Genomic DNA, 27,437 nt, shown 5'->3' with positions numbered 1-27,437 from the left:
ATGTTATCTATTGTACTTTGATCTCTCTGTAACTCTGTTTTCTAATAATAATAAAAAAAAGGTTACCTATATATATATATATATATATATATATATATATATATTAAAAAAATCACACTATTTTTGAGAAGGAGGGGAGAGGGGTCTGATCTTCAGTGCTTCAGTTCTTAGTAGGTTTTTTTGAGTTTGTTTCAGATTAGTTAAAGTTAGGGAAACCATGACATCCACATCATCAACATCCAAAGATCAACAGAAGACATATCTAATGATATATAAAAGATGTAGGTAACTTTGCAATCTTCACCACCATTATGCAAACAATTTTATTTATTTATTTATTTTTATTATTATTATTACAATATAACAAAGAATGTCCAGCATTTGTGTTTAAAAACAATCATCATTTGGAATTTCATTTGGAATGTGCAACAAAAATGCAATATTTACATAGCAATAACCTGAATTATATCTGAAAAAAACAACTCGGAAAATACTTGATCTCGTGATTGCTAGGTGCTTGTTTTTTTTTATAGTTTTAATTAAAGGATTAGTTCACTTTCAAAAGAAAATTAGCCCAATCTTTACTCACCCTCAAGTCATTCTATGTGTTCATCAGAAAGAAGAAAGTCATAATCAGAGAAATATTAATAATTAATATAATAATAAATAATAATTAATTAATTAATATCCTGACGCATCCAAGCTTTATAATGGCAGTGAGTGATACCAAGGAGTATGAGCTGAAGAAAGTGTCTCCATCCATCATAAACGTATACTCCACACAGCTCCAGGGTGTTAATAAAGACCTTCTGAAGCAAAGCGATGCATTTGACAAAATCCATATTTAACAATTTATGAAGTAAAATATCTAGCAACAAAGTGTAAAACTCTCGCACGCTATGTCCTACACCTTCCCTATTCAACTTACATAAAAAGTGTAACTGATGTGATGCCAGTTTACACTTTCTTCATAACTTGAATACAGAAGACAGTCTGGCGGAAGCTAGATATTTTACTTCATAACTTGGATATTTTTCTTACACAAACACATCGCTTCACTTCAGAAGGACTTTATGAACCCCTGGAGCCGTGTGAAGTACGTTTATGATGGATGGAGACACTTTCTTCAGCTCATCCTCATTGGTATCACTCAATGCTCGGATGCATCAGGATATTTATTAAAGGTCCCGTTTTTCGTGGTTTTTTGAAGCTTTGATTGTGTTTATAGTGTGCAATATAACATGTGTTCATGTTTCGCATGTAAAAAAATACAGTATTTTTCACATAATTTACTTATCTGTATACCGCTGTTTCCACTGTCATAAAAACGGGCTGATGACTTCCTTGTTCTATGAAGTCCCTCCTTCAGAAATACGTAACGAGTTCTGATTGTGCCAGCGGTTCCTGTGTTGTGATTCGACAGCAGCTTAGCGAACCTTGCCCGGAAAGGTCACGCCTCTTACCATAACGTGGAGATGCAGCGCTCAGTGTTATTGTACACATGTCTTTAATTTTACCCTATCAATTTGAGCCGGAATCAGACCCGGTGATTGGACTGCGGGATGAAAATAACAGCGTTTCGACGACATGGCGACAAACACAGTCTACAAACGCAACTCTTGTGTATTCCTGTGGGCGGAGGTTAGTCAAAAAACTGTTTTAGTGACGTCATTAAAGAAGGAAGTAGAGGGATGTCGTCCAAACTGGCCATTCGATGTAGGTGACTTCTGTTAAATAAAATATCTCGCTTGGCATTGAACTTTGAGCTTTAAAATTTTACAGATTTTATTTATACTCTAACAACAACATTACACACTAACTAAAGTTTGAAACATGGGATCACGAAGAACGGGACCTTTAATATTTCTCCGATTCTGTTCATAAGAAAGAAGAGAGTCATATACACCTAGGATGGCCTGAGGGCGAGTAAAGCTTGGGGTAATTTTCATTTGAAAGTGAACTAATCCTTTAATTTCACAATTTTATGAGGAAAAAAAAATATATGTTAATAGTTAATATATTTATCAGTTAATATACACAGTTAATATATTTATCTTTGTTGTGTGAGATGATCAACAACTCACACTGCAGTGTAAATAGTGCATGATTCAGTGTGAAAAAAAAATGATTGATTGATTGATGAGTACTTATGTTTACTCATTTAATCATATTTTTGTTAAAATCTCACCATCCATATAGTCTAGTATGATATTTAATGTTTGTCTACATTCAAAAACAAAACACTGATTCTCTTCTGGTTGTGATGGGGGCATTTCCAGTTTGTCAAAATATTATAGTAGGTCATTTAAAAAAAAAAAAAAAAATTCTGTCAACTGCAGTTGACAGTATTCTCTGTAAACAGTTGTGTTTTGGTCTGCATCACAACCCACATCTGACCAGTCTTTCACTCCACTGCATGTTCATAATGGCCACAAACCACGCCAACATCCTCGTCATGAGAACAGTTATTCTTGCCAAGCTTGGCGTGTTTGCAGTGTAATAGAGTCCGTTCCGTCCCTTCGCACTCCACGTCGTCCAGCAGGATCCTGACGCCGCTGTCTCCCGCGCCGAGCTCCGCTCTCTTCGCCACCCGCACAGCCACGGGAAATCCCAGCTGCCGGCAGACGACGGCCGCAGCCTGAATGTTAAACATGTCATCGCAGACCGTGCCCCATTCACCACGCACAAAGATCTCCACTCGCCCGCGGTCCTTCCGTCCGTCGGCGCTGACCAGCCTCGGTGTCCCGGCGCGAGGCCGACCCCTGCGGTCCCCTTTCCTCCTGGGTTTGCCTCGACCTCGTTTACCAGGTCTGCCTGTGTGGGTTTTTGCGGTGGTTTTGGGTGCCGCGGTCCAGTACGAGGGCCTGGCGGTGGTCAGAAACGGAGGCCGGGGCCGCGGGGTTGTGTGGAGAGATGGGCGGACTGTGGTCGCTGGAGCAACTCTGCGAGTCGTCATCGGTGCTCGTGGTCGTGGGGTTGTGCTGGGTTTGGTCGGTTTTGGTTTGGGAATGGCAGTCGTTGAGGGTTTTTTGTTAATCACAAACTCTGTGGAACAAATCAAACAGATTATTCAAAAATCAATACACCTTTTCCGATAAAAAAATGTTATTGCTGTTGTTTGCTGTTCTTGTTTGTAGGGCTGCACGATTTGGTCAGAGTTTTGTGATTATCAATATGGTTATAAAATAAGTATATTTTATACCCAGAAAACATGAAAAAGGACAACCCAGTGACTTTGTTTTGGTAAGCCTTTCTCTGCAAGCATGTAAAAAAAAAAAAAACAAAAAAAACGAGCCGTTTAGATTTCGCTCCTCTAGTGACGTAGGAAGGGGATCTTATTATAATATTACCACCCCTTAATCTGCACGTTTCCACCCAAGGCCAGTTCTTAAAGGGTTAGTTCACCCAAAAGTGAAAATTGTGTCCTTTATTACTCAACCTCACGTTGTATCACACCCGTAAGACCTTCGTTCATCTTCCCAGAACACAAATTAAGATATTTTTGATGAAATCCGATGGCTCCGTGAGGCCTGCATAGGGGGCAATGACATTTCCTCTCTCAAGATCCATTAATGTACTAAAAAACATGTGAGTTAAGTGGTTCAATATTAATATTATAAAGTGATGAGAATATTTTTGGTGCGCCAAAAAAACAAAATAAGGACTTATATAGTGATGGCCGATTTCAAAACACTGCTTCAGGAAGCTTCAGAGCGTTATGAATCAGCGTATCGAATCATGATTCGGATTGCGTGTCAAACTGCCAAACTGCTGAAATCACGTGACTTTGGCGCTCCGAACCGCTGATTCGACACACTGATTCATAACGCTCCGAAGCTTCCTGAAGCATTGTTTTGAAATCGGCCATCACTATATAAGTCCTTATTTTGTTTTTTTGGCGCACCAAAAATATTCTCATCACTTTATAATATTAATATTGAACCACTGTACTCACATGAACTGATTTAAATATGTTTTAGTACATTAATGGATCTTGAGAGAGGAAATGTCATTGCTCCCTATGCAGGCCTCACTGAGCCATCGGATTTCATCAAAAATATCTTAATTTGTGTTCTGAAGATGAACAAAGGTCTTACGGGTGTGGAACGGCATGAAGGTGAGTAATAAATGACAGAATTTTCATTTTTGGGTGAACTAACCCTTTAAGCCATGGCAAAAGTTCGAGCAAAGTATGCTCTGTTCTGTCATTGGCTGCACTGAACACTATTTAGAGTCTCGTTAGCTTGGATAGCCTGCAAGTTGACCCTGGTAAGGTCGATTGCTAAAAAAGGAGCGTTTCTGTCTCAGAGATTTTATGGAAAAAAATATTAGACTATTCACAGCATTTGATAGCAATCATAAACGTTAACCGGGTGTGTATGGCTTTGTTTGGCAAACAGGTACGCTATGTATAGTGGGCGTCCATACGCATTTTGCACAAAAGATGAACATGACGGCACATGCTAGTGGATGAGTTGAATCAACTCCACAGCAACTACATAAATTTATCCACTAACCATTCAGAAACATCCAGTTTCATTCTAAAAGTTGTAACTTCTTCCTGAGTCTCTCCATCAGTACTGACAATCCTCATTTTGGCTGCGTGAGATTCTCCAGCTTTGTTGTTGTTGAGCTGTTAAAGCGCCACCCCCTTTCCAGAAGAGAGCAGCAGCTCATTTGCATTTAAAGGGACACACACAAAAACGGCGTGTTTTTGCTCACACCCAAATAGGAGCAAATTTGACAAGCTATAATAAATGATCTTTGAGCTGAAACTTCACAGACACATTCTGGGGACAAGTGGAGTGATATTACATCTTTTAATAGGTACCCTTTAAACATTAAACGGTCAAACTTTTATGTTGACGGTAAACGGCAGGGAGCCCTTGAAACTTATCTTTTGTTGATAAAACTTCTGATTTTAAGTATATGAAGATGGTTGGTGCATGTTGTGTTTCCAAATGCACATTAAAATGACTCAAACTCAGAGCAGATGCAGATGGAGTTTGTGTGGAGTAGCATTTACTGTGAACTGAGCAGCGGCAGATCAAGAGCTGCTCATGTGTAAAACAGTGTTGTGCTTCACTCTGAAGCCCACAGCCCCTTCATTCAATTCAATCGTAGGCTTTGCGATTTGAAAATCTTACTAGCCATATCGCAATCTTGGCTTTATTTTTCTTAATTGTCCAGCCCTACTCAAATCTCAAGCCTTAAATGTGAAGAAGGAGTGTTTATTTACTCTCTTACCTTCTTTAGGACTGAAATGAATCAGTTTGCCCTTGATGTTGACTGGAGTGGGTTTAAAGCTGCATTTGCCTGGAGGGGCCCTCCTAAATAGTGAAGAAAATGTGAAACAGTTTATTTCACAGCTGTTGAAATCAAAAGTACATATCTTACACCCCACATAACAGAACAAAAACATAAACTATTGCTCATCAAAGTGAATAAATGACATGATTTTTATTTTGCGCAAGCTATTCCTTTAATATTGCTGCTAAAAAGCACTATCACTTTTAATTTATTAATATATTTTGGGATACTCTAAGAGGCATTTTGGTATAATTAATATGTTTTATCTGAACACATAATCACTATCAACTAAGACTTTTGCCTCAATAAACTCTTAATTTACTGCTTATTAATAGTTAGTAAGGTAGTTATAGCGTTTAAGTTTAGATATGGGGTAGGATTAAAGGATTAGTTCACTTTCAAATAAAATTTTCCTGATAATTTACTCACCCCCATGTCATCCAAGATGTTCATGTCTTTCTTTTTCTTCAGTCGAAAAGAAATGAAGGTTTTTGATGAAAACATTCCAGGATTATTCTCCTTATAATGGACTTCAATGGACTCCAAACGGTTGAAGGTCAAAATTACAGTTTCAGTGCAGCTTCAAAGAGCTTTAAACGATACCAGACGAGGAATTAGGGTCTTATCTAGCGAAACGTTCGGTAATTTTAGAAAAAAATTTAAATGTATATGCTTTATATAAACAAATGATGGCCTTCCAAATGCTTCCGCCAAAACCGTACTTTCGTATTCTTCAAAAAAGCTTACGCCGTATGTCCTACGCCTTCCCTATTCTACTTACGGAACGAACGCGGTGCCAGTTACATTTTTTCTGTAAGATAAGAACCTTATTCCTCGTCTGGGATCATTTAAAGCCCTTTGAAGCTGCACTGAAACTGTAATTTTGACCTTCAACCGTTTGGAGTCCATTGAAGTCCATTATAAGGAGAATAATCCTGGAATGTTTTCATCAAAAACCTTCATTTCTTTTTGACTGAAGAAAGAAGGACATGAACATCTTGGATGACATGGGGGTGAGTAAATTATCAGGAAAATTTTATTTGAAAGTGAACTAATCCTTTAAGGGATGTAGAATATGGTCATGCAGAATAAAGCATTAATATGTGCTTTATAAGTACTAATAAACAGCCAATATGCAAGTTAAAAGTGAGATTTTTTTTTATTTTTACTAAAACGCTGCATTACCATCATACCTCTAGTAAATTTGGTATAAAAACCATAACTGTGATGTTTTATTAAGTGGATGGTAACAGAGTCTGAAGTCAGTGTCATTATCATGATGTACCTGGAGGGATCCACTATCTTATACACCACTCCTGCTCTGGCTGTGGCACTCGCCGCTCCCGTCGCAAGGAAGTAGAGCTCACCTGAAACACAGACAGAGATGACTGGATGCTCTTCAGTGTAGAACCCTCAATTTTAAAGAACCCTTTATGCCAAAAAGGTTCTATATAAGGAGAAATGTCTTAAATGATTGCATAATACAATTTTTTCTACTGATTAAGTATGTTTACGAGCTGTCTAATTGATAAAATTGAATTAAAATGAAAAATGAATTAAAATTAATTAATTAAAAATAAATCCATAAAATCATCCTAAAGTGTTCTATATATATGATGTGCCTGACAAGTAGAACCTCTATTGACTGTATATTGAAGAACAATGCACACAGAGCTGCTCTCAAGTTACCTGCCTCATCTTCACCAAATGATATGATATACTTGTAGTAGCTGTTGATAAGTTTAGGGAAACGGCATGTTTTGTCAGCACCCATACAAATCTCCTTATAGTTCCATTTTCCTGTCTCAGTGTTTTCCTTTAGGGACATCAGGCGCCTAGGGTGCACAGAAGTCTGATTTATTCATTTGAACATTATGGGAAAGTGCCATGCATTAGTATTGTGTTGATATTTTGGTTTATATTTTATTATATTGGACTATAATTCATGAATTAGAAAAAAAACACACATACCCACTCATAAAATCCCCAAAGATGTACAGACCATTGAGATTGGGCATCTGGCAGCCTCTGTAGATGTAGCCGCCAGTTACAGATTTGCCAATTTTATGTGGGTAAGCAAATATCGGAAGGATATCGTCTATGGAAAAAGGGAAAATAAAGATATTTACTCTTATATACTCTTCAAAGCTCAAGTGGAACCAACAGCAGTTTGAGAAAACTAAAGCTGGATTCATGAAAATCTTCTTTAAAATAAATGAAAAAAGGATAACTTCATAAGAAAGTCAACATTTTTTTTTAATGAGAATAAAATGACAGGCTGTGATGTAGTCCGATTATATACTAGCCTACACACGTGAGATCGCCTTGTCTAATACAACAAATTCATTATTTAAATGTCAAGTGCATAAAATGTGTTAGTTTAATTTTTGTAACCATCAGAATATTCTTGGTTACCTTGTAGTTTGACATGAAGAAATATAAAAGAAACAAAAACTAAAGTAAGCAATTTGTCTAATAATATTTGAAACAACCCAACAGATTCATTACACATATTTCCTTTTGAGATTCAGGACACAGACGCCCAAAAATTAATTACTCACCCTCATGTTGTTTCAAACCCATAAGACTTTCGTTCATCTTCGGAACACAAATGAAGATCTTTTAAATGATATCGGAGCAATTTCTGTCCCCTCAAAAAGTTCATAAAGAGATCGTAAAACTAATCCATATGAATTGAGCCATTTAGTCCAAATTTTCTGAAGAGACACGATCAATTTATATGATGAATATGTTGAATTTAGGATTTTATTCGCATATAAACATTTAGCAATGCACACATCAATTATATGGTAAACGGAAGCTCAAGCATGTTCGCTTGACGTGCGAGAACCAATGAGGCTCATTCTCGTGTTACGCAAGCTTCCGCAAGAACCAATAAGGTTTGTAGCGGGTCGAGCAGGTATCCTTGAGCTTTTGATTATGCTCGCTGCATTAAAATTGTTTCTATGCATTTTTTTTATAGTAAAATAAAGCCTGTAGCTGTAGTTTGCCTTTTTTTGCCAAATAATTTTGTCAGATAAATACCTTAACCAAGTTTAATGTTTTGTATTATTTATTTATTTATTAAAAAAATATATATTTTCCTCATGTTTTGATGGTTTAATTGAATTTGTAGGGTAATTAAAAGCAAAATTATCCTCTCCGGACATTTTTTTTTCTCTCCGGACATCATTTTTAACTACTGATTAAAAAATAAAATTGAAAATTGAAAGGCTTGCTTACTGAGAGACGAGTTGGAGCATAGTTTGTTGTCATAACAGGAGAAGCCCTCTTTTGCCCTCCATCCATAGTTCCCTCCTTTTTCAATGAGATCCACTTCCTCATATTTATTTTGCCCAACATCCCCGCAGAACATTCTGCCGCGGCCCTGGCCGCTGACTGGATCACCCCTGTCGATTGAACATCTCCACATGTTCCTCACGCCGTAGGCGTAGATTTCTGGCCTGGAGTCCTTCTCTCCCACAAAAGGATTGTCTGATGGGATACTGTAGGGGGCGCCATAATCATTGTTGTCTACGTCGATTCGCAGGACTTTGCCTAGAAGAGTGGATCTGTAACATAACAGGGATTGTTTTTACTTGAGAAAATTTTACAGTAAAAAAAACAAAAAAATGTATCCCTAAGATTGCACTCGTAAGACTATAGAGTAGTTTACTTTAAACCTGTCCTATAAACGTTTGCACCATCTGCTCCTTTTCTCTCTCTCAACCGCATCCTTTTAAACCTCATGCTAGGCCTCTCATATCCCACAATGCCCTATGTCAATATTGATACTGGCGTGGGCTTGAACTGTCCATGAAGAGGCCTATTTACTCATTTTTTCTCCTGTGAAAAGAATTAAAGCTACTCCTGGCGTAGGTACTTCATTCAATGTAGGCTATCTTTTTTTTCTGCTTTGTTCTTTTTCTGTAATTTTTGTCTAATTTACAAGCTTAAAAGATAAACAAAAACAAAACACCGAATTCACTGTGAATTAGATTCATTAATTATTACATTAATGTCAGTCAACTTCAGACCAGCATCATTATTGTCAGTGTCATTTCATATATATATATATATATATATATATATATATATATATATATATATATATATAAATATGATTAGTATATTGATCATATGCATTCTAAATATGCAATGCAGGCTTTGCAAAGAGTCTTTTATTGAAGAATATCACAGATAATTACACCATTCTGTGTTGCAAAATGCATCTTGCTTAATTTATGGCCATTAAAAAGTAGTCAAGTACTGACAAGCATGCAGAAGTAACCAGAAATCAGAGCCCATTTCATTTGTAATCAAGTTACCGTGATTGCTGATAATGTTTCATTACAAATAAATGAAACATGCTTCTACAAGCTTGCAGCTTAGAGGCAAGAATCAAGATCTTGTCACCACTGAAGGTTGATATGAAGCTTTTTAATAATGTGTGTGCTACAAAAGACCACGGCAATGAGACAGTTCCTCCACATTCAACATATAGTGTCAATATAGTACGACCCAGTATATACCTCTCTCTTAGTCATCGACACCAGCACTCCAAGACTTCTGTGGCTACTACAGGTTTCTCTATAAGGAGGAAAGGCTTGCTGTGCAGTTGTGAAACTGTGAGTTTCATCTTGCCACTCTGTATATTCAGCAGGCACTGCCAGGTCTGCTTATGTCACATGGGGACAGGAGGGTGGCAGGCCAAGGCTAATATTTTGAGGCTGTGTGTCTGTCTGGCTAAATGTGCATTACTCAGCTGGGGCAAATGCATGCCAAACTCTAGAGTTAAACTACTTAAATTAGGCTTTTGAGCTCCAAAAAAGACAAAAACACCATGAAAGTGATCCATACAGATTGCACACTATATTCAGCGGTATATTTTTGACTCATGCAAACCCAGCATGGAAAAGAGTCAAGTCAAGTTTTTCAAATATAGATAAAGAGTGTGAAGATTACTTACTTGTTTTGAGAATTCCCAAACTTTCCGAAAGGGTCTCCCGCTTTGCCACCATCTCCTATGAATATGTACAGATATCCATCCAACCCAAACAGCAGCTCACCTCCATTGTGGTTTGATGCAGGCTCATCAACTTCTAGAAGTGTCCTGTGAACCAAAGTAAGCATCAACAGTCCAACTATTTCACAGTGACTGACAAAAATGGGTGAACATCACACATCTAAAAGAAAGTTCTTAATAGAAAGTCTTGTATTTCAGAATTTTTTTTTCTGCTAATTAATCAAACATTTCTGCCAAACTTTTAACCCCATAAATCCTATTGATACATGAATCTCTAAAGCCGCTAAATTACCAACATCACAACTTTGTTGAAAAACCTGTTGCACACAATCTACTACATGCCTTCTGTCATCTCATAGTTTAGACTTTATTAGCCAATAAAAGGCCTTTTAGTAAAAACATCCACCTTTAGGTCCTGGTTCATGTGTCTTTTTCCTGTAAATGTAAGAATAGAATTTGAGAAATGTTTATTTGTTCATCTCTCAATCATCATTGGATTGCATTACATTATATGTTTTAAAACTACAGAGCTTTGATCTTAAAACTAATTATTTCAATATTATCTTACTAAGACATTATTGGCAGATATAGAGTGACGGCTGATATTTATATACATTTTATGTAAGTGTCTGTTATACTCTTATAAAGATCTCATTGATTTACATTATAATCTATCAGCACACCCACTGACTTTCAAAAAACTTTCAGCATGGCCACAGCCTTTCAGCACGTCCACTACCTTTCAGCACGTCCACTACCTTTCAGGACGGCCACTACCTTTCAGCACGGCCACTACCTTTCAGCACGGCCACTACCTTTCAGCACACCCACTACCTTTCAGCACGCCCTCTACCTTTCAGCACGCCCTCTACCTTTCAGCACGCCCACTACCTTTCAGCACGCCCACTACCTTTCAGCACGCCCATTACCTTTCAGCACACCCACTACCTTTCAGCACACCCACTACCTTTCAGCACGCCCATTACCTTTCAGCACGCCCACTACCTTTCAGCACAGCCACTACCTTTCAGCACGCCCATTACCTTTCAGCACGCCCTCTATCTTTCAGCACGCCCACTAACTTTCAGCACGCCCACTAACTTTCAGCACGCCCACTAACTTTCAGCACGCCCACTAACTTTCAGCACGCCCTCTACCTTTCAGCACGCCCTCTACCTTTCAGCACGCCCACTACCTTTCAGCACGCCCACTACCTTTCAGCACGCCCACTAACTTTCAGCACGCCCACTAACTTTCAGCACGCCCTCTACCTTTCAGCACGCCCACTAACTTTCAGCACGCCCACTAACTTTCAGCATGCCCTCTACCTTTCAGCACGCCCTCTACCTTTCAGCACGCCCTCTACCTTTCAGCACGCCCACTACCTTTCAGCATGCCCACTACCTTTCAGCACTCCCTCTACCTTTCAGCACGCCCACTAACTTTCAGCACGCCCACTAACTTTCAGCACGCCCACTAACTTTCAGCAAGCCCACTACCTTTCAGCACGCCCACTAACTTTCAGCACGCCCACTAACTTTCAGCACTCTCACTACATTTCAGCACGCCCCCTACCTTTCAGCACTCCCTCTACCTTTCAGCACGCCCACTAACTTTCAGCACGCCCACTAACTTTCAGCACGCCCACTAACTTTCAGCAAGCCCACTACCTTTCAGCACGCCCACTAACTTTCAGCACGCCCACTAACTTTCAGCACTCTCACTACATTTCAGCACGCCCCCTACCTTTCAGCACGCCCTCTACCTTTCAGCATTGCCCACTACCTTTCAGCATGCCCTCTACCTTTCAGCACGCCCACTACCTTTCAGCACGCCCTCTACCTTTCAGCACGCCCACTAACTTTCAGCACGCCCTCTACCTTTCAGCACGCCCACTAACTTTCAGCACTCTCACTACATTTCAGCACGCCCCCTACCTTTCAGCACGCCCACTAACTTTCAGCACGCCCATTACCTTTCAGCATGCCCTCTTCCTTTCAGCATGCTCTCTACCTTTCAGCACGCCCTCTACCTTTCAGCACGCCCTCTACCTTTCAGCACGCCCACTAACTTTCAGCACGCCCACTAACTTTCAGCACGCCCACTACCTTTCAGCACGCCCTCTACCTTTCAGCACGCCCACTAACTTTCAGCACGCCCACTACATTTCAGCACGCCCTCTACCTTTCAGCACACCCACTACCTTTCAGCACGCCCTCTACCTTTCAGCACGCCCACTAACTTTCAGCACGCCCACTAACTTTCAGCATGCCCACTACCTTTCAGCACGCCCTCTACCTTTCAGCACGCCCACTACCTTTCAGCATGCCCACTAACTTTCAGCACGCCCTCTACCTTTCAGCACGCCCACTAACTTTCAGCACTCTCACTACATTTCAGCATGCCCACTACCTTTCAGCACGCCCACTACATTTCAGCACGCCCCCTACCTTTCAGCACACCCAATACCTTTCAGCACGCCTCCTATCGTTCAGCACACCAACCACATTTCGGCACACCTCCTACCTTTCAGCATGGCCACTACATTTCAGCATGCCCCCTACTACATTTTGACATGCCCACTAACTTTCAGCACACCCACTACATTTCAGCATGCCCACTACCTTTCAGCACGGCCACTAACTTTCAGCACTCCCACTAAATTTCAGCATGCCCACTAACTTTCAGCACTCCCACTAAATTTCAGCACTCCCACTACATTTCAGCATGCCCCCTACTACATTTTGACATGCCCACTAACTTTCAGCACACCCACTACATTTCAGCATGCCCACTACCTTTCAGCACGCCCACTAACTTTCAGCACTCCCACTAAATTTCAGCATGCCCACTAACTTTCAGCACTCCCACTAAATTTCAGCACGCCCACTAACTTTCAGCACTCCCACTAAATTTCAGCATGCCCACTAACTTTCAGCACACCCACTACATTTCAGCACGCCCACTACCTTTCAGCATGCCCATTAACTTTCAGCAGGGCCACAGCCTTTCAGCGCGTCCAGTACATTTTAACACGCCCCCTACCTTTCAGCATGGCCACTACATTTCAACACGCCCCCTACCTTTCAGCACACCCAATACCTTTCAGCACGCCTCCTATTGTTCAGCACACCCACCACATTTCGGCACGCCTCCTACCTTTCAGCATGGCCACTACATTTCAGCACGCCCACTACCTTTCAGCATGCCCATTAACTTTCAGCAGGGCCACAGCCTTTCAGCGCGTCCAGTACATTTTAACACGCCCCCTACCTTTCAGCATGGCCACTACATTTCAACACGCCCCCTACCTTTCAGCACACCCAATACCTTTCAGCACGCCTCCTATTGTTCAGCACACCCACCACATTTCGGCACGCCTCCTACCTTTCAGCATGGCCACTACATTTCAGCATGCCGACTACATTTCAGCGTGCCCCCTACTACATTTTGACATGCCCACTACCTTTCAGCACACCCAATGCCTTTCAGCACACCTACTACCTTTCAGCACGCCCTCTACCTTTCAGCACGCCCACTACCTTTCAGCATGCCCACTAACTTTCAGCACGCCCTCTACCTTTCAGCACGCCCACTAACTTTCAGCACTCTCACTACATTTCAGCATGCCCACTACCTTTCAGCACGCCCACTACATTTCAGCACGCCCCCTACCTTTCAGCACACCCAATACCTTTCAGCACGCCTCCTATCGTTCAGCACACCCACCACATTTCGGCACGCCTCCTACCTTTCAGCATGGCCACTACATTTCAGCATGCCCCCTACTACATTTTGACATGCCCACTAACTTTCAGCACACCCACTACATTTCAGCATGCCCACTACCTTTCAGCACGCCCACTAACTTTCAGCACTCCCACTAAATTTCAGCATGCCCACTAACTTTCAGCACTCCCACTAAATTTCAGCATGCCCACTACATTTCAGCACGCCCACTAACTTTCAGCACACCCACTACATTTCAGCAGGGCCACAGCCTTTCAGCGCGTCCAGTACATTTCAACACGCCCCCTACCTTTCAGCATGGCCACTACATTTCAGCACGCCCCCTACCTTTCAGCACACCCAATACCTTTCAGCACGCCTCCTATTGTTCAGCACACCCATCACATTTCGTCACGCCTCCTACCTTTCAGCATGGCCACTACATTTCAGCATGCCGACTACATTTCAGCGTGCCCCCTACTACATTTTGACATGCCCACTACCTTTCAGCACACCTACTACATTTCGGCATGCCTCCTACCTTTCAGCGCGCCCACTACATTTTGGCATGCCCACTAACTTTCAGCATGCCCACTACCTTTCAGCACGCCTACTACATTTCGGCATGCCTCCTACATTTCAGCATGCCCTCTACCTTTGAGCATGCCCAGTACCTTTCAGCATATCCCCTACCTTTCAGCATGCCCACCACCTTTCAGCATAGCCACTATATTTCATCGCACCCACTGCATTTCGGCACACCCCCTACATTTCAGCATGCCCACTATATTTCACCACGCCCACTACATTTCAGCACATCCACTACATTTCGGCACATCCCCTACCTTTCAGCATGCCCACTACATTTCAGCACGCCCTCTACCTTTCAGCACGGATACTACATTTCGGCACGCCCCTACTCCAACCTGCAGATACCCACACTTGCAAATTGTATGCTTGGCCAGCAACTGGTAGCCAGGCAACAGACAAGTGACCAATCCTGAGTGGTGACGTCACTACACGTATTCTACCAGCACTGTTAGCATGGTTAGCCAACCATGCTGACAATACCAGGCTGAGAACAGTTTTTAATTGTGCTGTGCCGAACCAAGCTCAAGTGGAAATATAACTGGAACCGTTCCTTACCATTCTTAGAACCATTCGGCCTGAAATGCTGCTTGATATTACAACATGAATATGTCAGAGCAAGTTACAGTAGACTGTCCTGGCATGTTTACTGACATGTTTTCCTTATCTTTGTTTTAATGAATCTCACCTTTCTGAGGAGTGATCCAGCATATTCATATCTGAATCGGACACGATGAACTCACTGATGCGAATCTTTTCCTGCTTCTTTACAGACACAGAGTAGTAGACGTAGGCCTTTTTCACCTTTGTGAAGCGAGGATGCAGGGCAATGCAGAGAAACCCTCGCTCATCTCCTGCCCAAGGTGAAGTTAGAACCGCCTTGGTCAGATTCAGGAAGGGCCTGTCGATTCTAGAACCATTCGGCAAGTAAGTCCACACGTAACCCAGCTGCTCGGCTACAAAGAAGCGGTGAGTTCCGTCATTCGCATGTATCATTGCGACAGGATTGCGAAGACCGTTTGCGACTTCTTCCAGGCATAACTGTATGCAGCCTTGCGGATCCGCCTTCACATCTCCCAGGTTGGCATTGAGCTCGTCGTTAGAGAGGACGTTTGGGTAACAGTACTCGGGATCTTTCAGCTCAAGGTACTTGCAGAACTTGCTTCGGTCTTCTTCAATAGCATATGTTTCATTGTTATTGATCAGAAGGCTGAGAGTATAACGGCAATGGAGCCAGTAATCACCACAGTAGTTTCCACAGAGGCCGGGAAGCTCCCGCATTGGGGTGTTGGCATCTTCTGCGTCGTACAGATGTGCGGCATAAGGGGAGCATTCCTGAACCAAGCAAATCAAAGCATGCACAGTTACTCAATTATTATCTCAATTAATAGTTTCTCAAAGACAGATCAAGATTACTTTTGGATACTAAGTCTAAGATTCAGCTTTTAAGCAGCTTCAAAGGCCTGTTGCAATCACATTAGCAAAATTTTGCTGGCAAAAGAGGTCCATTGTCTATTTTCTTAAAGCACAACTCACACAGAAGTCATTTTCAAACCAAGCAGTTTTTAGTTCGCCAATACAGCAAATATGCATGTGACAAACTTGAAACTGTTGCAAACTTGCTTGGATTTCTACTGAAATGACTGGATTTTATCTGTGAAAAAAACAGTAAATATGATTGCACATTAAGATGAAGATAACTAAAACTATAATGTATTAATAATTGTTCTAAATCAAGGGCATAACTGTAACTCTATAATATTTTATTTTCCAAAATATTACTTTCCATACACCTTAAATACATGTGGGTGTACATAATATCTTAATGTTTGATTTATTTATTTTTTTCAAATAAATTGATAGATTAAATAAAAAAAAAATAGTGTCATTGGCCCATAAACACTGTCTTGCTGCCATCATCAATAAACCTTCAGTTAACCCTATAATTGCTCAAATAGTGAATTCATCCAAAACGTATTTGCTGTGTAAGCCTTTTAATTTCTCTCCTCCTCATACTCTGGCAAACGTGGCACTCTGCACGTCTTCTCTGCAGCCGGGATCCCGGGATTGAATCCAGCAGCTGGTGATGATTGTTTGAACTATAAATACAGTGACTCTTGAACATTTTGGACTATCCAAGCCCTCATTATGCCTTAGCCACAACACCACACCCATCAGAGGATTGAGCCAGCCTTGGCAATGATACTGCCAGCTCGGGACTGGAAATCATCTGAGATTACTACAATGACATTAAACAAACAATGGACCTGAAAGTGGTTTGGATAGATGGGGTATCTCACTCGTAACACATTACAGACATTGTAATGTATCCAAGATGTGGATGAGTAATGTTTCAGGTCTCTCTAATAATGATTGATTGCAATTCAAACAAAATATAAACCTATAAAAAGGGGGTTATGTGGTGTAAATGAGTCCAACATTTGCTAAACAACACACATGGTTATGTAATATCCTGTTAGCATAAAAAATAAAACTTGCAGAAAGGTCTGAAATGAGTTGGACTAAGTGTCTATATGAAGGAAACTCTTCTGAATCTACAAAATGTCATTGAAGTTTTCAGGCCTAATAAAAACTGTAGTTCATGGGACATCTGATTTTTCATCTGATTTTGCTTTATGGATGTCATATAAGATGAGTTGAGGTGTTATATTGAATGTTTAAACTGCATGCGAGGTTAGTAAACAATTCTGAGTACAATGCCAAGTGTCTACTTTTTTAAACAATGCTGGGAAAAGCACCAATTCCCATGCTCACTTTTCTTCTGATGTACTGTATATTTTTGTCCTCCATACCTTCTGATCCTATTGTTAGTTCTTGTCCAGTCATTCTGTTCTTCTTTTTCTGTTCCTCATTTAATTTTGTTTATATGGTTCTGTAATTATGAGACTCTGTAGGAGATCACAATCTCTGTTGTTATCAAACCACTGATGGATTTTGTTCCAACAGATGGTCTCAGCAGGGTTTCACTCATCAACACATTTACCCCACTCTACTGTGCCTCAAAGCCGTTAACTTATATATTTGTGCCTGTCACTCATTAGGCAATTATAAGTTTACAGCTTTGCCTTAAAGCTTTTCAATTCTGTTGAAACAGAATAGAAAATGCCTAATGAAACAAACGTTTGTACTGTATCTGGTTTTGATTTGGTCTGTGATAACATTATAAACCTCAAGAGAGAGTCCAAAAGTGTGGACTAAAGAACATGGTATATCTGAGAATAAAATTACTGATTGCATATTCATTATTTTGCAAAATTTTATTTATGCAATAACACAAGCAAGAGTGCTTTGCAACCTCTGAATCGCAGCCAAGACCAGCAACATGATTGAGAGTGTGATATTGATGTTTTATACTCACTTATATCACTTAAGCAAAAAAAAAAAAAGAAGGTAAGTAACTTATATTTTAGACAATATATTCCAGATATTTCCAGTACTTCTCTAAGCAACAAACAGTAGTGGTGTTATGTTCCTGAATGAATCACAAATCGGCTGATTCAACGACTCACTCATAAAGACAGTTGCTGCATTTGATATCGCATTCTTTCCTACTATAGAAGGTGAAAAACAGTCTGGAAAAAGAGTAGTCAGTTATCTCATATATTATTCAAAATAAGTACCTACTCAAGAGTATGTGATTTTTAATGTGGCCAACGTTTTGATTCATAAAAAATGTTTTTGAATTAATCGGTTGAGTTTGTCATTCATTCTTAGTTCACTTCAGAATTAAAATGTCCTGATAATTTCCTCACCCCCATGTCATCCAAGATGTTTATGTCTGTCTTTCTTCAGTCGAAAAGAAATGAAGGTTTTTGAGGAAAACATTCCAGGATTTTTCTCCATATAGTGAACTTCACTGGGGTTCAACGGGTTGAAGGTCCAAATGTCAGTTTCAGTGCAGCTTCAAAGAGCTCTACACGATCCCAGATGAGGAATAAGAGTCTTATCTAGAGAAACCATCTGTCATTTTCTAAAAAAAAATTTTTAATTTAAATTTTTTAACCACAAATACTCATCTTGCACTAGCTCTGCGGTGCGCCACACATTACGTAATCATGTTGGAAAGGTCACACGGGACGTAGGCAGAAGTATGGCGGTAAGGCAAAAAACTCCATCTTATTTTCTCCTCCAACTTCAAAACCGTTAGACATCGTTGTTTTACCTTTTTTGTAAAGGCCGTTTGACTTAATCTTTGCACGTTTGCTTTGTAAACACTTGCTTGGTACTTCCGCCTACGTCATGCGTGACTTTCCAACATGATTACATAATGCGTGGCGCATCACAGAGCAGTGCAAGACGAGCATTTGTGGTTAAAAAGTATATAATTTTTATATTTTTGTAAATAACTGATTGTTTCGCTAGATAAGACCCTTATTCCTCGTCTGGGATCATGTAGAGCTCTTTGAAGCTGCACTGAAACTGACATTTAGACCTTCAACCCGTTGAACCCCAGTGAAGTCCACTATATGAGGAAAATCCTGGAATATTTTCCTCAAAAACCTTCTTTTCTTTTCGACTGAAGAAAGAAAGACATAAACAGGATGACATGGGGGTGAGTAAATGATCAGAAAATTTCACCTGTTTTGGTCCTGAATAAATCATCATATTGAATGAATCAGTTGAATGAATGAATGAATGAATGAATGATTCAATAACTCAAAAAGACAGCCATGTGTCGCCATCTACTGGTGAAAGTCTGTAAAGCACAAACACAAACAAGACGATACAAACAGTAAAAAGTCCCAGTGCTTTTGAAATCGGCATCTGATGTATTCTGAATATTTAGTAGCCCATCCTCTATTCTTGTTTTCTTTATTTAATATCATTGTTGCCCTGACCTTTGCACAGGAATATGACACATCCCATGCCTAGTTAGAAAGGAAGCATATATTTTGCCTCTCTGCAGGTTGGAGAACACAAGCAGCTCCCTGTATCTGGAGTGAATGTTCCAACAAAGGCAATCATTGAGCTCAGCTTCACCACTAAGTAGTCAAATAAATCAGGTGTTCCTTTTGCCAAACTCAATCCCACTGCAATCTCAAAGCCACATGGTCAAATATCATCATTTAATCCCAGCAGCCTTGATGTAAGTAGGTAACTAAATAAGTTTTGGTTGGTCCCAAAAAGAAACCATATGGCTTTACATAATAATGTGTTCCTGTGTGCTAAATCTCAGAAAAAGACACATATTAATTTTGTAGTTTCTAGTTTTGGTTGACTTTAACTGATCATGTGTGGGTTTATTTTTAAGACTGAAGAGTACAATTCAAATGAAATTACCATAATAATATCTCACATTTTAAACTGAGGTCATCATCCCTAAAAATATCTCAGTCATTACTAATGCAGAAGCCATCCAGCCGTGTAAAAGCAAAGCCAAAACAAAAATGATGTAACTCACGCAATGATGTAACTTCCTCTGTATGAATGAGGCACAGTCCGTATTAGAAAATGAAATCATTTACATCAAAACTGAATGAATAATTAAATCAATTATTAACATTTTATGTTATTTATTAAATACTAATATAATTAAGTATTTAATAAATATAATTCAATAATCTTACATGTCTCTATATTCTATAGGGAATTTAATGGGCTAAAGTCAAAATAGCCACCTGAGACTCACCTGGCAAAGAATACTACGGATGTACTTCCCACAGGCCATGAATCCCGTATGATCGAAGTAGTCCATGATCTGGTAGAAGCGCTGTGAAATTTGGTTATCCCTGTCTAAGTCACAGCATCCAAATTTGGCATACTCCTTGCAGAAGAGCAGGGGCTCCGGAGGCTGGAATGGAGGCTTGTAGTCCAGGCACTGTGGGTGGGCATTTCCCTGCAGAGGGATCAGGAGGACCACCAGACACAAGCAGTGAGCTCTCCACAGTGTCATTCCTCTCATTGCACAGGCGAAAACTGCATACAAAGGTGTCTTGTGCTGAGTTTGAGAAACACCAATGGTGTGGTGGAGTTTCTCCGTCAGTTAGTGGTGGCTGGTGGTCTGTCTCCCGCAAACACGTGCAAATGCACACACAAACACACACATGTGGCTCTAGGGCAGAGAAGCGGCCGGAATACTGCTACACAAGGCCCACTCATTCAACAGCCATGCCACACACACATACACATCTCTACAAACACACACTTCTCTATTCCCTCCCTCTTTCCACCCTGTCTCCTCCTCTGCCTTTCCCTCTTTTCCCTCGCTTTCTCTCATTCTTCAGCAGATGCATTCCTTCTTCTTGCGGCTGGCCTGCATCACACGCTTGCAGCCTCCCTCCCCCGAATGAACCCATGCCTGTTTCTCTTGCTCTCTCACACAGAGCATGCTAGTCCTTTCATTTCGCCAACATTTGTTTGTGTAAATCCCAGTGCATGTTAATCTTCTCAACCTCCTATGTTACATTTTGTGTTAAAAGACATTTTTTGTATGATGCAACATCGCTTTGTGTTCGTGTGTTCATACCTCGCTGTCTGCTTGGTCATGTGTGGGGGGATTCGGGTCTCCTGTCTACTGATTTTATGGCTCTTTTTCCAAATACTAGTGAGCTGTTTCACTGTCTGATTTGATTTTGCATCCTAACAGAAACAGGTATTCGCTGACCCAATGACCTATTTGGAACAGCTTACTTGTGGTGTACTTCAGTATATTATTAAAAACTATACATGAAGATAATATAAAATTAATGAAATAAAAGGGCACTTAGGTGCACTTAAAGGGTTAGTTCACCCAAAAATGAAAATTCTGTCATTAATTACTCACCCTCATGTCGTTCCACACCCATAAGACTTTCATTCATCTTCGGAACACAAATAAAGATCTTTTTGATGAAATCTGAGAGCTTTCTGTCCCTCCATTGACAGCTACGTGACTACCACTTTGATGCTTCAAAATGTTCATAAAGAGATCATAAAAATAATCCATATGACTTATCCATATTTGGATAAGTCCAAATTTTCTGAAGAGACTCGATCACTTTATATGATGAACAGTTTGAATGAAAGGCTTTTATTCACATATAAACATTCATCAACCCACACATCAGTTATGGTAAACAGGAGGTCAAGCATGTTTATGCATGCAAGAACCAATGAGGTTCACTCGTGTTACGCAGCATGTTTGAGTTTACGCAAGAACCAATGCGGTTCATTCTCGTGTTACGCAGCATGTTTGAGCTTCTGCAAGATCCAATGAGGTTCATTCTCGTGTTACGCAGCACAATTGAGCTTCCGCAAGATCCAATGAGGTTCATTCTTGTGTTACGCAGCACGTTTGAGTTTCTGCAAGAACCAATGAGGTTCATTCTCGTGTTACGCAGCACATTTGAGCTTCTGCAAGATCCAATGAGGTTCATTCTCGTGTTACGCAGCACGTTTGAGCTTCTGCAAGATCCAATGAGGTTCATTCTCGTGTTACGCAGCACGTTTGAACTTCTGCAAGATCCAATGAGGTTCATTCTTGTGTGTTACGCAGCACATTTGAGCTTCTGCAAGATCCAATGAGGTTCATTCTCGTGTTACGCAGCACGTTTGAGCTTCTGCAAGAACCAATGAGGTTCATTCGCGTGTTACGCAGCATGTTTGAGCTTCCGCAAGATCCAATGAGGATCATTCTCGTGTGTTACGCAGCATGTTTGAACTTCTGCCAGATCCAATGAGGTTCATTCTTGTGTGTTACGCAGCACATTTGAGCTTCTGCAAGATCCAATGAGGTTCATTCTCGTGTTACGCAGCACGTTTGAGCTTCTGCAAGAACCAATAAGGTTCATTCGCGTGTTACGCAGCATGTTTGAGCTTCCGCAAGATCCAATGAGGTTCATTCTCGTGTTACGCAGCACGTTTGAACTTCTGCAAGATCCAATGAGGTTCATTCTTGTGTGTTACGCAGCACATTTGAGCTTCTGCAAGATCCAATGAGGTTCATTCTCGTGTTACGCAGCATGTTTGAGCTTCCGCAAGATCCAATGAGGTTCATTCTCGTGTGTTACGCAGCACGTTTGAACTTCTGCAAGATCCAATGAGGTTCATTCTCGTGTTACGCAGCACGTTTGAGCTTCTGCAAGAACCAATGAGGTTCATTCACGTTACGCAGCATGTTTGAGCTTCCGCAAGATCCAATGAGGATCATTCTCGTGTGTTACGCAGCACGTTTGAACTTCTGCAAGATCCAATGAGGTTCATTCTCGTGTTACGCAGCACGTTTGAGTTTACGCAAGAACCAATGAGGTTCATTCTCGTGTTACGCAGCATGTTTGAGCTTCCGCAAGATCCAATGAGGATCATTCTCGTGTTACGCAGCATGTTTGAGCTTCCGCAAGATCCAATGAGGTTCATTCTCGTGTTACGCAGCACGTTTGAACTTCTGCAAGATCCAGTGAGGTTCATTCTCGTGTTATGCAGCATAATTGAGCTTCCGCAAGATCCACTGAGGTTCATTCTTGTGTGTTACGCAGCACATTTGAGCTTCTGCAAGATCCAATGAGGTTCATTCTCGTGTTACGCAGCACGTTTGAGCTTCCGCAAGAACCAATGAGGTTCATTCTTGTGTGTTACGCAGCACATTTGAGCTTCTGCAAGATCCAGTGAGGTTCATTCTCGTGTGTTACGCAGCACGTTTGAACTTCTGCAAGATCCAATGAGGTTCATTCTTGTGTGTTACGCAGCACATTTGAGCTTCTGCAAGATCCAATGAGGTTCATTCTCGTGTTACGCAGCACGTTTGAGCTTCTGCAAGAACCAATGAGGTTCATTCGCGTGTTACGCAGCATGTTTGAGCTTCCGCAAGATCCAATGAGGATCATTCTCGTGTGTTACGCAGCACGTTTGAGTTTCTGCAAGAACCAATGAGGTTCATTCTCGTGTTATGCAGCACGTTTGAGCTTCCGCAAGATCCAATGAGGTTCATTCTCGTGTTACGCAGCACGTTTGAACTTCTGCAAGATCCAATGAGGTTCATTCTCGTGTTACGCAGCACATTTGAGCTTCTGCAAGATCCAATGAGGTTCATTCTCGTGTTACGCAGCACGTTTGAGCTTCTGCAAGAACCAATGAGGTTCATTCACGTTACGCAGCATGTTTGAGCTTCCGCAAGATCCAATGAGGATCATTCTCGTGTGTTACGCAGCACGTTTGAACTTCTGCAAGATCCAATGAGGTTCATTCTCGTGTTAGGCAGCACGTTTGAGTTTAGGCAAGAACCAATGAGGTTCATTCTTGTGTTACGCAGTATGTTTGAGCTTCCGCAAGATCCAATGAGGATCATTCTCGTGTTACGCAGCATGTTTGAGCTTCCGCAAGATCCAATGAGGTTCATTCTCGTGTTACGCAGCACGTTTGAACTTCTGCAAGATCCAGTGAGGTTCATTCTCGTGTTATGCAGCACATTTGAGCTTCTGCAAGATCCAATGAGGTTCATTCTTGCGTTATGCAGCACGTTTGAGTTTCTGCAAGATCCAATGAGGTTCATTCTCGTGTTACGCAGCACGTTTGAGCTTCCGCAAGAACCAATGAGGTTCATTCTTGTGTGTTACGCAGCACATTTGAGCTTCTGCAAGATCCAGTGAGGTTCATTCTCGTGTGTTACGCAGCACGTTTGAACTTCTGCAAGATCCAATGAGGTTCATTCTTGTGTGTTACGCAGCACATTTGAGCTTCTGCAAGATCCAATGAGGTTCATTCTCGTGTTACGCAGCACGTTTGAGCTTCTGCAAGAACCAATGAGGTTCATTCGCGTGTTACGCAGCATGTTTGAGCTTCCGCAAGATCCAATGAGGATCATTCTCGTGTGTTACGCAGCACGTTTGAACTTCTGCAAGATCCAATGAGGTTCATTCTCGTGTTATGCAGCACAATTGAGTTTACGCAAGATCCAATGAGGTTCATTCTTGTGTTACGCAGCATGTTTGAGCTTCCGCAAGATCCAATGAGGTTCATTCTCGTGTTACGCAGTACGTTTGAGCTTCTGTAAGATCCAATGAGGTTCATTCTCGTGTGTTACGCAGCATGTTTGAACTTCTGCAAGATCCAATGAGGTTCATTCTTGTGTGTTACGCAGCACGTTTGAACTTCTGCAAGATCCAATGAGGTTCATTCTCGTGTTATGCAGCACAATTGAGCTTCCGCAAGATCCAATGAGGTTCATTCTTGTGTGTTACGCAGCACATTTGAGCTTCTGCAAGATCCAATGAGGTTCATTCTTGTGTTATGCAGCACGTTTGAGTTTCTGCAAGATCCAATGAGGTTCATTCTCGTGTTACGCAGCACGTTTGAGCTTCCGCAAGAACCAATGAGGTTCATTCTTGTGTTATGCAGCACGTTTGAGTTTCTGCAAGATCCAATGAGGTTCATTCTCGTGTTACGCAGCACGTTTGAGCTTCCGCAAGAACCAATGAGGTTCATTCTTGTGTGTTACGCAGCACATTTGAGCTTCTGCAAGATCCAGTGAGGTTCATTCTCGTGTTACGCAGCACGTTTGAGCTTCCGCAAGAACCAATGAGGTTCATTCTTGTGTGTTACGCAGCACATTTGAGCTTCTGCAAGATCCAGTGAGGTTCATTCTCGTGTGTTACGCAGCACGTTTGAACTTCTGCAAGAACCAATGAGGTTCATTCTCATGTTACGCAGCACATTTGAGCTTCTGCAAGATCCAATGAGGTTCATTCTTGTGTTACGCAGCACGTTTGAGTTTCTGCAAGAACCAATGAGGTTCATTCGCGTGTTACGCAGCATGTTTGAGCTTCCGCAAGATCCAATGAGGATCATTCTCGTGTGTTACGCAGCACGTTTGAACTTCTGCAAGATCCAATGAGGTTCATTCTCGTGTTATGCAGCACAATTGAGTTTACGCAAGATCCAATGAGGTTCATTCTTGTGTTACGCAGCATGTTTGAGCTTCCGCAAGATCCAATGAGGTTCATTCTCGTGTTACGCAGTACGTTTGAGCTTCTGTAAGATCCAATGAGGTTCATTCTCGTGTGTTACGCAGCATGTTTGAACTTCTGCAAGATCCAATGAGGTTCATTCTTGTGTGTTACGCAGCACGTTTGAACTTCTGCAAGATCCAATGAGGTTCATTCTCGTGTTATGCAGCACAATTGAGCTTCCGCAAGATCCAATGAGGTTCATTCTTGTGTGTTACGCAGCACATTTGAGCTTCTGCAAGATCCAATGAGGTTCATTCTTGTGTTATGCAGCACGTTTGAGTTTCTGCAAGATCCAATGAGGTTCATTCTCGTGTTACGCAGCACGTTTGAGCTTCCGCAAGAACCAATGAGGTTCATTCTTGTGTTATGCAGCACGTTTGAGTTCCTGCAAGATCCAATGAGGTTCATTCTTGTGTTACGCAGCACGTTTGAGCTTCCGCAAGAACCAATGAGGTTCATTCTTGTGTGTTACGCAGCACATTTGAGCTTCTGCAAGATCCAGTGAGGTTCATTCTCGTGTTACGCAGCACGTTTGAGCTTCCGCAAGAACCAATGAGGTTCATTCTTGTGTGTTACGCAGCACATTTGAGCTTCTGCAAGATCCAGTGAGGTTCATTCTCGTGTGTTACGCAGCACGTTTGAACTTCTGCAAGAACCAATGAGGTTCATTCTCATGTTACGCAGCACATTTGAGCTTCTGCAAGATCCAATGAGGTTCATTCTTGTGTTACGCAGCACGTTTGAGTTTCTGCAAGAACCAATGAGGTTCATTCTCGTGTTACGCAGCACGTTTGAGCTTCCGCAAGATCCAATGAGGTTCATTCTCGTGTTACGCAGCACGTTTGAGCTTCCGCAAGATCCAATGAGGTTCATTGTTGTGTTACGCAGCACGTTTGAGCTTCCGCAAGAACCAGTGAGGTTCATTCTCGTGTTACGCAGCACATTTGAGCTTCCGCAAGATCCAATGAGGTTCATTCTCATGTTACGCAGCACATTTGAGCTTCCGCAAGAACCAATGAGGTTCATTCTTGTGTGTTACGCAGCACATTTGAGCTTCTGCAAGATCCAGTGAGGTTCATTCTCGTGTGTTACGCAGCACATTTGAGGGACAGAAAACTCTCAAATTTGAGCAAAAACATCTTCATTTGTGTTCTGAAGATGAACGAACGTCTTGAATTTTCATTTTTGGGTAAACTATCCCTTTAAGTGTAAAGACATTCATGACTGTACACTTTTAAAAAAGTGAACTTTGTAACAATGAAAAATTAAAAGTTTTTAAATGCTTATTCACCAGTACACTTTAACCATATTTCAGAGACAACTGAATAATAGAAATAAATAATTAAATAAATTAAATTAAATTAAATATAAATAAGTCCTACTTAAATTGGGTCAAAAAAGCATATGATGTCTTAAAGTACTTTTTATGACACAGCTCAGTGTTCGTCGGCTCTGTTGAAAACCTCTGCATAGATTTTCTCTCTGCCTGCACTATATATGTTACTCAGATGAAATGTGAATGTGTCTCTCATCTGTTTTTGATTCCCATGTCAGACAGCCATGAGGAACATCTGTTCTCTCACGTAAGCACAGATCAAGAGCTTGAGGTTCCGTCACTGCATCAGCAGTGGTTACATAAATCACAAAATGACAGACAAGTAAAGCAACAAGGCTGTATTCTGGTGTAGGATAAATGTTTAGTTTGTGAACTTTGTGTTATGGGTTTGCTATGGTTCTTTGTCTGATTAAATCATAGTGGAAAAACTAGACCTTGAAGTTAATGTGTCACATTCTTGAAAAGACTGATTCCAACGTGAAGAAATCACTATTGATTGCCTTGT

General features: G+C 41.1%; 1 protein-coding gene across 1 annotated transcript; it reads right to left on the bottom strand.

Annotated features, from left to right (window-relative positions):
- Positions 1-1,949: 1,949 nt before the first annotated feature.
- Positions 1,950-21,305, bottom strand: si:ch211-136a13.1 (HHIP-like protein 1). Its single transcript, XM_048169424.1, has 9 exons — positions 20,304-21,305; positions 15,342-15,988; positions 10,280-10,423; positions 8,554-8,882; positions 7,282-7,408; positions 7,000-7,145; positions 6,596-6,677; positions 5,248-5,330; positions 1,950-3,045 (listed from the first exon to the last, which is right to left on the bottom strand). The coding sequence occupies exons 1-9, from the start codon at positions 20,574-20,576 to the stop codon at positions 2,405-2,407; spliced, it is 2,472 nt and encodes an 823-aa protein (XP_048025381.1). The 5' UTR covers positions 20,577-21,305; the 3' UTR covers positions 1,950-2,404.
- Between the last annotated feature and the right edge of the window lie 6,132 nt (positions 21,306-27,437).

The sequence above is a fragment of the Megalobrama amblycephala genome, linkage group LG19, assembly GCF_018812025.1.
Source record: "Megalobrama amblycephala isolate DHTTF-2021 linkage group LG19, ASM1881202v1, whole genome shotgun sequence".
Lineage (NCBI taxonomy): Eukaryota > Metazoa > Chordata > Actinopteri > Cypriniformes > Xenocyprididae > Megalobrama > Megalobrama amblycephala.
The sequence above is the reverse complement of the archived record's forward strand: the minus strand, read 5'-3'. Positions and strand labels throughout refer to the sequence as shown.

Bases quoted from the DNA above. Each gene is read 5' to 3' on its own strand.
- si:ch211-136a13.1 (XM_048169424.1), bottom strand. From the start codon at position 20,576: ATGAGAGGAATGACACTGTGGAGAGCTCACTGCTTGTGTCTGGTGGTC. The intron at 8,883-10,279 runs GTAAGTAATCTT...GTTATGTTACAG, and splicing joins TTTGGGAATTCTCAAAACAA to ATCCACTCTTCTAGGCAAAG. The intron at 7,146-7,281 runs GTATGTGTGTTT...TGTGCACCCTAG, and splicing joins TTTGGGGATTTTATGAGTGG to GCGCCTGATGTCCCTAAAGG.